Source organism: Ceratosolen solmsi, unplaced genomic scaffold (genome assembly GCF_000503995.2).
Source record: "Ceratosolen solmsi marchali unplaced genomic scaffold, CerSol_1.0 scaffold14, whole genome shotgun sequence".
Lineage (NCBI taxonomy): Eukaryota > Metazoa > Arthropoda > Insecta > Hymenoptera > Agaonidae > Ceratosolen > Ceratosolen solmsi.
This window is the reverse complement of record NW_011948420.1, coordinates 7,158,790-7,169,749: the sequence shown is the minus strand read 5'-3', so window position 1 is coordinate 7,169,749 and position 10,960 is coordinate 7,158,790. Positions and strand designations below refer to the sequence as shown.

Genomic DNA, 10,960 nt, shown 5'->3' with positions numbered 1-10,960 from the left:
CATATATCAAAACTTGGACTCTTTTAACCATTTTTTAAATTAATATAAATTCTGTTTAATATATTTTCCTTAATATTCTTATATATCGTATTTATCATTAGCGTTGTCGATATTCTTGTTTAATGGGCGCATATTGTAGGTAAGAAAAGCATGCTTGAAACGAAGTAAATCTTCGTTGATGTGAAAAGGAGATGTTTCAGCAAAAATGACATTGATAAAAGATCTTCGGTAGCGTGAGAGCAAACAACCGACCACTCCAACATATCCGAAAAAGTTGATACGCCAGCTGAGTGCGGCTTTAAAATTCCAGCTGTACGTCTTCGTCGGAGTATTTCAGCTCTTGGTAGAAACCGACAACCATCGCTGTGAATACCAGTTCTTTGTGAACTCTAAAATTGTTTTTCAATTTTTGATTATATAACATTATTACGATAAAATAATAATATTAAAAAAAAAATAAATAAATAATCTTTAAAAATTAGTTATTTATTAGCCTGTGATGTGCTAACAAGTGCACTCAAATAATAAATGAAATAAATGATAAATGAAATTATAAATATTGAATTGAATTTTTATAATAATTTTTAATACACATTATATTGTTATTATACAATTAACCAAGATGACTAATGACTAATAAGACCAAGTTTCATTACTTATTTATATAAAGTAAGTACAATACCTTAATTTAAAATATATATATAAAAATAAATCTTAATGTAATTATATATATATATATATATATATATATATATATATATATATGAATAGATTGTGACATTTAGAAAAAATATAAGGAAATCATTAAATCAAACATTTAATTACAAGATCATTTTAATTAATTTATTATTTTTTTTCACATTTTGCTCTTTATTATTAATATTTAATATATTATAATATCAAAATAAGGTAATTAATTTTCAAAAAGAAGAAATAATTATATGTAAGCATATTTATCTTGATTATGTATTAAATATAATTTTTCATTGTATACTTATAGCTAAAAATTTTCCATTGACGATATTAATAACTATACAACTATCGACGTAAATGTATACTATGGAAGACTATGAGGGATAACTATTTTTGTAGCTAAAGCAGTAAATATAGTCAAGGTCACTTTTTAAACTATTTCTCTTCTTTTCTCTTACCCCGTAGTATTTCAAGAAACATTAAAAGAGTATTCAAATTAATAATATTTATTTTGTAAATGGCATTTAGCACTGTAAATAAAATTGGGAAACAAATTGTAGCCCCTTTAAATTGTACATTTAGAAAATAAATATTTTAAACAAATATATGTTATAAAAAAGTTGTTTTTTTCCATTCAAATAACAAAAATATGATAACTTCGTATGATTTTTCAAATAAGTTGAATTCAAAATTTTTAATTTTGTCAGTGAGATAAATATTAGTTGTAATATCGATTAAAAACTTAGATGAAAATATATTTTCGTTATACTTATTTCAAAATTAGTCTCCGTTCTTATCGTTCTTTATAATTGGCCATATAGAATAATGAAAATAAAAATACATAAAGATTGAAAATTGCATTTGTAAAAATATCTGCAGACAATTTCAAATAAAGTTTTTGAATATATACAGTATGTATTGAATCTTTTAGAATCTTGCGATTTTTTTTTCTCTAAAAATAAGGAGTATGCTTATACATACATATATATATATATATATATATATATATATATATAAATAAGAAAATGCACGACGAAAGGATACGAAAAATTCTTTCTAATTCCCATCCATTTAAAAGTGATGAAGGAGTGGTAAGGGACGATTCATATGCGTATGAAAAGGACTAATATGGCATAGCAAACGATGCGATGTGCTGAGCTCAAAGTATTGGCTCGATAAAAGATAGGTGATTAGAAGGGAGAATGGCGAGTAACGAGATGGCTGATTAGATCCTGATCTTTCTTACTTAGTAAAGAGAGGAGGATGTTTTCAAAGTTACGCTCCAGTTGGTCGTGAAGTAACGTAGTTGAGCACGAAAGCAGTTCTCGGATCATAACTATACACTTGCGTTCACCACTAGCGGAAAGTTATAATATAACTCATAGGTATATAATCTCATCTAATTATGCAAATAGCTTTTTCATCGTTATTGCGTGAAAAAATAAAAAAAAAAAAAAAAAAAAAAAAAAAAAAAAAAAAAAAAAAAAAAAAAAGAATAAAGAAATGTAAAAGAATAAAAAAACTAGTTAGATATTACGCAAAAGTAATGTAACGAAATATGATGTATGTAAAAAATAAAATTTTAGTTATTCCGATCATTAAACCAAGCATTTATTTGAAAAATTTTTATGCCTATAATAAAGAAAATACAGATTTAAACATATACTTGAAATATTTGTAAACGATTATTATTTTAATTAAAATTTACTTCGATACTATAGATTTATAATGCGTCATTCGATTAATGAATTAAAAATTATAATTAAAAATCAAAAAGTTTTATTTAAAGATCGTATTATCTGTAATTCATTTGCGAATTCTTGTGCTATTTTATACCTACTAAACATTAAGTGCTAAAAATTCAAATTATGGTTATAATATTTTTGCTCATGTAATTGGCCGGAGCAATTCTTTATCATTGCCAACGCTTGTGTTAATACTGAGCTGATGATCCAAAATTAAGAATACACATCGATTGGTAAATAAAAATCTATTAGTACGACCATAAAAATTGCAAAAGTATTATGAATTGATTTTTTAAAGTAATACAAATACATCGATTTAATTGCGTGAAATGTGAAAATATTAGATAGTATTTTATGAAATGGAAACAATAAACAATGGAATCGATGGACTAATGAAAATTTTCATTACACGTATGTACATTTACGCTATTTAATTCACTTTTTTTAATTTGCACATAAAATTTTAAACGTATATATTTAAGAATTGATTTTTCAAAAATAGAAATTTCTATTTTCTAATCATGCATGTGATTAGATAACATAATTGTTGTATATAATTTCGTTTGTAAATAAATTGTGTCATGTAAAGCTATAAAATATAATATTTTCAAGCCACAGTGGCGTTCATTCGAAGAATAATATTATTTTCAAAAATATTACATGAGATAATTGAAGGCGCCCAAGCGCCCAAATATTTATCGCGCAATATTTATCCTTTATAGAAAATTATATGTAAAACGTATAAGAGATAATGTTTGAAATACGAAAATATTAAACCCGGGAAGCAAACTACGTATTTTTGACATATACCATACGTAATATAATAGAATATAAATAATTAATGATAATTGTTTGAACAAGGCGAATAAATAATTGAAATGTATTTTGATAAGATAATAGAATATAATTGAAATATTAATAAAGAATTGTATGTAAATGTTAGATGGACATTTTATTTTGTTCATAATAAATAGAAATAATAAAGTTAATAAAATGTCTTTAATAAAACGAAACTCCAATGAAGAAATCAAAATTGAATATAATGTAGAGTAAAATTTTTATTCATTGTAGACAATACAATTAGGTGGACAGTTGAGTTTATAAAAATTAAATGGAAAATTCGAATCTTTACAAATCAGTATGGCTTATTTCAAGAAGATCTTTTGTCGTATTATTTAAAATTTGTCCTACCAAGTAAAATCATAATAAGATTAAAAGCAATGCCATCTTTTCTAAATATAAATTTACTAATGTTAAAATTGTAATTAAGTTTCAGCTGGACAAAAAAAACCAACGAATTAAAATTGCTTTAATATTTTGTTAAGAATATTAGCATAGATGTTTGCCGAACGTCATAAGCCATTGATACATCGCATTATACAATGAAAATACTTACATAAGGCTTATTTTACAATCATAAGCAAATATGAATAATAACATTAACTAATCTGTCGGATCATAAAAAATACCTTTCATTTGTAATTACGCTGAAAATCAATATACATTTATATTTAATAATGTATCGAGTTAAAACATCTCGTGCAGCTAGCTATATTGGTAATTTACTTTCGCGCTCTATTCCATTCGCAAATTAATGCTAAACTTTTCAAATCCTCCGTCTTTAAGAATCCAAGAATCTTTTGGGTAATAATACTGTTTGAGTCAATTCTCTTGATTAGTATGCACAAGCCCATAGATGCACTATCCAATAATTTTCGATTTTCCACGAGCGAATGAAATTTTCTCTCCAGGTTCTCGTAATAAATGGGATAACGATTATTATATCTTTGACTTTTGAAGCATTTGTAATCATTGAACGCTCGCGTGTACTGCAATAATTCACGAATATTGTACATTAGAAGTTGGTACAACGTGATCTTGGGAGACATTCTTTCGACCTTAATTTTATCCAACTCATCGAGACAACTAACATAATAAGTGCTCAATCTCTCGTTACTCGTAATGAACTGCATATTATAATTGCTAATAGAATCTTGATTATGATGAATCTTGGCTATATGTTTCATGAGATTTATGCACGAGTCGACGCTACGGTGCTTGAAGGCGTAGTGGAGGGCAGTTTTTTTACGGTTGCACGTCAAATTCATATCACAGCCGAAGTCGAGCAGCGTATCGAGTGCTTTCACCTTGTCGACTTCGGGAATCGACGCGATCATGAGGAGATGCAAGGCTGTGAAGCCGAACTCGTCTTTGAGGTTAGGTTTCGCCCCTTGTCCTAACAGTATCTCAATGCAGAGCTGGTGACCATTTCTCGCTGCGATGTGCAACGACGTCATTCCATCGTTTAATGTCCGCTCGTCCACGGCAGCGCCTCTCCTCAGAATTGTCTTTAACCCTTCTACGTCCCCGTACTTCACGACCTTGTGCAATATGCTGCAGCCGTGCTTGTCGCGATCCCTTAATTCCACGTGAGTGTAAAATAGTTGGCCAAACTTGCGCGGCAGCTTATTACAACGATAGAGCTCGAAAAGCTTGATATTGACGCGAGCCCCGTGATGGATAAGAAGATGTAGGTGCTCGACCCTCGTCAGGGCGAAGGCCACGTCGAACGGACGTATGCCGCCGTAGGTAGCATCGTCCGGGTACGCGCCGTGCTCCAGTAGGAGCTTCAGGATTTGCACGTTGTTCGCGAAGATGGCGTGGTGAAGTGCGACCATACCCACCTCGTCATTGTCCCTGGCATTCACATTAATTCCTTCAAGCAACAGAGCCTCGACACCCTTCTCGTCGTTCCTCTTAATCAATCCAATCAGATCTCCCGAACTACGTTTGATTCTATATTGGTCCATTCTTCATTTATGTCTCTAAAATAAGTCAAAGTTCAAGAGCGTCATCTTACAGCCAAGATCATTATCGAAGTCATTATTGTTCATTCGTCAGTCAGCATTCCATTTAATAAGACAATAAATTCAAGTACCTTCGTTCGAGTACAATTTCACTTCGTTGATTAGAATTTATCGGCTTCTTTAGATAAAAAATTTTCTATGAATTTTAACGATATTCTACAATTTCTAAAAACTAAAGAATTGCAAATGTTAAAATTCAATATTAATAAAATACGACGGATTTCAATTTTCGATTATCAATTTTATTCTCGTTAATTGAATACACGTTTGATTTCTATATTTACATAGAAATAGTTTTTTTTTTTTTACATAAATCTTTCACTGATATAATAATTATTTTTCAATTGTGTCTTAGCGATTAGGATTTATACAGTTTCAATTTATATTTACGACTCTATGTCAATATTAGTGAAGAAATACAAATAGATATAAGATAAAAATATGTATCAATTGAACATTATTTTATAAGTAAAATCATAAAGACATCGTACTAAATATTAATACACTTTGCTTAAAATTAAGTGATACATGAAATTAAATTTATTCAATTTTTATGTCGATTAATCATTTAATTTACAAAGTTTCGACATCCCTTGTATTTTGTGCGTAATTACATTTTAAAGCGAAATAAAATTTAAGTTTTTTCTTTCTTTTTTCGCCCCCCCCCCCTCCCCCCCAATGCCCCTTTTTTTTTTTTTTTTTTTTTTTTTTTTTTTTTTTTTTTTTTTTTTAATAAACAAGTATTAAATCTGTATTAATCAATATAAAGTGTAAAATGTTGTTATTATTTTTAAATTTAAGTTTTATATCAATGAATGGGTTGAGTTTCAATAAGTATAATCGAAACGATTGATTTATTAATCTCGAAAGTATATTATTAATTTTTATAAAAATATACCTGAATAAGTTTTTGTTTGTAAGTAGCAACTGATTTATCGTTCCATTGCAAAAGCGAACCATTTGATGGACTTACTTGATTATTCTCATGTACTGTATTTATCAAAAACTTTATTACAATTTTATTTAATTGTATACTACACACGTGATTGATTGGGAAGATTTTAAATGCAACAACTTTTACTTGCTTTCGACTATTCTCATTCTAAGAAATATACCTTTAGAATTTTCCAATAATCTTGAAATGTCGTTTACAATAATAGCGGAATCTAATGTAGCTTCTAAGTAATTAATTACACATGAAACAAATGGCTTCAAATAGAATAATATGAACAATTATAATTGTATTTACATCAACAATTAATAGTAAATATAAGAATAATTTATATGAGCATCGTATTGAATAATGCATACAAAGCATATTAGTTATGTGCTATTTGGTTCTATTTTTGTTGTTGTTGTTGTTGTTGTTGTTGTTGTTGTTGTTGTTGTTGTTATTATTATTATTATTATTATTATTGTTATTATTATTTTTATTTCTATCAACAATCCTGTTGTCATTGTTATTATTATTAGTAGTAATAATTGTTTTAAGATAATGACAGAAGTAAAAGTCAATAGTAATAATAGCAGTTATAATCAGAAAATGACAAATGATATTAATAATAATAATAGTAATGATATATTCAAATAATTAGTAATGTAACAACGCAAATCTCTCTATTAATATGTTATTCCTTAGAATGCACCTGTCAACCGCAAAAAAGTAAAACAAACATTAGATAAGCTAATCATTTGTTTTTTCAATTTGACAATTTAGTTGATATATGAGGTTATTTGATAATAACAATTAACATTAAATAATATTGGTATACTCCATATTATTTGACTATCCATGCACGTGAAAAAAGAATTAAAAAATACATCCACGTTATATACTGCTATATATGGTCAAATATATACTGTCGCACAGACACGCACACATAGGACGACGATGACCACGATGACAGTAGACTATAGACTGACAGACGACGGACACAAGCACACGCAGGCAGAGATATATTAGAAATAAATAAATTATCATCCCCTTTATTGAGCTTGGTAAATCTTTTTATTGATTAGAAAGAGACGTGTATTGTATGATAAACATAAGTATTCTCTTGTTTTCGCGTGACTGTCATTACTTTACTAGTTAAAAAAAAAGATTAATTGTTAAATAATTAATTATTGATCATTGAAAATATTGTATAAGTTATTTATTACATCGGAAGCTTTAAGATTAATCTTTATTAATTAAAAATTTGTCGAAAGAAAAAAGAAAGAGTTGTTCGTGTAACTTGTGAGTGTGGGATATATTTCATTAAAAAACGTGAGTAGTATTTACTATAATGGGGATATAATGGGGCTAATTGAAAAATTAATTATTAAGGACGAGCATTAATAGACATGGTGTAATAATACATTCGGGGATGGTTAAAGAGAGAGAGAGAGGGGGTGAGAGAGAGAGAGAGAGAGAGAGAGAGAGAGAGAGAGAGAGAGAGAGAGAGAGAGAGAGAGAGAGAGAGAGAGAGAGAGAGAGAGAGAGAGAGAGAGAGAGAGAGAGAGAGAGAGAGAGAGAGAGTAGGATAGTGATGGAGGATTTTGATCGGAGGAAAGAGAGGCGAAAGAGAAGAGAAGCAGCATCCCGAAATCGGGAGTGGTGAGGAGGAGGGATTCCGGGGAAGCTCTGGGCGTCCAGGACGAAGTGAATGTGGAAGGTGGAAACCGGCTTCAGAGTCTCGGGGCTGACAGTCCTCAAAGGAGCAAAGATACACCTCGGAGATTCGTGCAGGTGTCGATCCTCAGCCAAGGGGCTTCCTCCAACCGATGCGCCAATATGGCAAAACCAACCATAACGCATACTATATGAAAATAATTATATGATACAATAGAGCATGAATTAAATAGTAATTTTACCCGATCTTTATTATTTGGCTTTTCAAAAATATCATCAAATTTGAATTCAACGCCCAATCAAATATTTTGTTTTATATTTTACTGAGGCACAGAAGTATTCATTGTACAAGACGATAATACGTGTACCGGGAATGGGAATATTTACGCGACCGGTCAAATGCATAAATAATAAAATAGTATAAATCGTTGGAGTAGTAAAGTTTCCGCAATGTATTTAACATGCAGGTGTTCCAATAAAACTTGACTCTAATAAATTTATGATCTATTGGTGTTTTATATAGGAAAGAGACGAGTGACCGTTTCGTTAGCATCCACTTAGTACACGCAATGCGTAATAAGAACATTTTTCATTTTCTTCCTCCTCGGCAACTAGACGAGACAAAAAGACGAATATCGATCTCCGCAAAAATGTGAATCTTTTGAATATCGTCGGGCAAATCGAAAAATGCGCACTTTCCGTGAATAATGCATACACGCGCACAGACACGCATGAGTGAAATTTATCGATTGCAAAAGGGCTTCGGTTACACTCATATAAATAATGGTTTTTATCCGACAGACAAGACCCCCTCCGGGTTGCTGCCGTGAGATTTATCTAAGGCTTTTTTTCACAAGATATCGGCCCGACTTGTAATATACGCGGCGAAGCGAAAATTTAACTAAACCCTTAAGTGAGTGCTCAATTTTGAATGCGTGCATCAACGAGCGAGCTCCTTGTGAATAAAATATCTTCCAAATAATGTAAAATATTGTGCAGTTATATTTTTAAAGCTTAAGTCTATATTCCCATGGTTGCGTAAGTATGCGGTGATTTTTCGTTGCTCTTAAATTGTCTACGTGTAAGGGTATTTTAATATTTTCTGCATATTTATTTCATAGGATGTATTTATTATAAACATTTTAAAGTCTGAGCAAAACTCAACGCACGGCGGATTATAAAAAGGATATTTTATTTGAAAATGTAACTGCCGATAGTGCAGCTTCATTGTAGATTTTTATCTATCATTGAGATATATTTTAGATCTCCTTCAATGTTCTCGCGCGCGAGCATAGTATATATATATATATATATATATATATATATATATATAAATTTATAAGCCTTTCGATTGTATTTATTCATTCGTTATACAAGATGTTAACATGAAAAACACACATATGTGAGGTCAGAATTCGCTAAATTTACAATATTTTCTATATACTCTTAAATTAACTAAAATATACAAAATATACAAAATATTTCTGCATTACATAGATACATACATACTCGATTATTATTATTGTTATTGTTATTGTTGTTGTTGTTATTGTTATTGTTATTATTATTATTATTAATTTAACGAATTACAATAAATCTGAAATTTAGTTAAATAGTTGTTGAATTTTATCCAGCATACAGTCAAATATTATTTTACCGTTACATTTGTGCTTATATTTTATAAAGTCCATAATTATTATTATTAGTGTAATTTTCTTAATTAAAAATGGATAAAAAAATATTAATTATGCCATATAAATATATTGAAAATTAAACATAAATGCAATGTTATCAGTTTCGATATAATTTGTATAAAATCGTTGTAAATCCTAATTTACTACAATATGCATGGAAAATATATTAATATTTATTTAACAATACGAAAAAAGAACTCTACACATTCATATTCAAAAGCATTAACAGCTGTAATAATGTCAATGTAAAATTTTAAATCTTTGTAAGTTCGGCATTATTTTTACAAAAAGCAAATTCGCAGTTAAATGTCATGAAATAAAATGTCCTTAAATTATCTTAAATTATATTTGCATTGGCAGTGAACTAAATGGAGCAATCTGTTTAATAATGTATTTGATAGATAAGAAAGATGTCATAGATATACTTGTAAAAATAAATGTCATATAATCCATACATACTTAATTTTAATTTCACAAATATTTTAATACATTACACGCAAATATAGTTTGACTATATATTAACCTATTTAAAGAATATAGAAAAATTTAAATTAATCATATTATAATTGGTGAAAATCCGTACACTTCAACAATGATGAAAATAAAAAAAAAAATTTCTGTCTCTCTTACTTATAGATAGAAAGAACGAATGATAACGTTATAATATACACTAATTAGTAAAAAAAAACGAAAAAAAAAAAAAAAAAACAGTGCAACGACATTAATATCAACCAAAAAAGAACAAACGAGAGAACATAGATTTAACTGCTGGAAATATTAAGACAATTAGCGTCCTTGTTCATGAAAAAAGTATTTCTATAATAAAGAAAAACAGATTCTCCACGGAATATTAAAGATATATTGTTGCCGTTCGTTTCGTTCGAGTTGGAATCTAGTTGGAATCGCTCTGCGAGCCCACAACAAAAACGAGAAGGAAGAACGTCGACTAATAATCAAGATAAAGAGAAATGGCCGAGGCCTCGGGGTGAAGGAGCAAAGAGGCTGAAAAAAGTGCGGCAGATGAAAAAGTGCGCACGCGCAAAGTTGAATGGGCGAGGGCCGTAACGGCGCAGCCTCGCGGTGGCGGATGCAATAAAAGTCGGCTCCGAGAGCGAAAGCGCGAACCGAGAGCAAAAGTCGCGAGGAGAAAAAGCGCCGCCGGAGGTGAGCAATCCGGAGGCAAGGACGCCGCGCTCTTGAGCGGCTATTTGCGAAAAGTGCACAGATGCTGGGGCTTCATTGCCAGCCACGAGACTCCCAAGATACTTTTAGAAGCGATTATCTGTCTCGCTGATGCGCGGCGGCCTCACTTTTAGCCTCGCCTCTGTCTGTCTCTCTCTCTCTCTCCCT

At 30.0% G+C, this 10,960-nt stretch overlaps 1 protein-coding gene across 1 annotated transcript; it reads right to left on the bottom strand.

The window, feature by feature from the left end:
- Positions 1–3,980: 3,980 nt before the first annotated feature.
- LOC105361010 (serine/threonine-protein phosphatase 6 regulatory ankyrin repeat subunit B-like) lies at positions 3,981–6,365 on the bottom strand. Its single transcript, XM_011498090.1, has 2 exons — positions 6,204–6,365; positions 3,981–5,263 (listed from the first exon to the last, which is right to left on the bottom strand). Exon 2 carries the CDS (start codon positions 5,246–5,248, stop codon positions 4,001–4,003), a length of 1,248 nt encoding a protein of 415 aa, XP_011496392.1. The 5' UTR covers positions 5,249–5,263; positions 6,204–6,365; the 3' UTR covers positions 3,981–4,000.
- Positions 6,366–10,960: the final 4,595 nt, after the last annotated feature.

Coding starts and splice junctions, on each gene's coding strand:
- LOC105361010 (XM_011498090.1), bottom strand. CDS start 5,248: ATGGACCAATATAGAATCAAACGTAGTTCGGGAGATCTGATTGGATTG.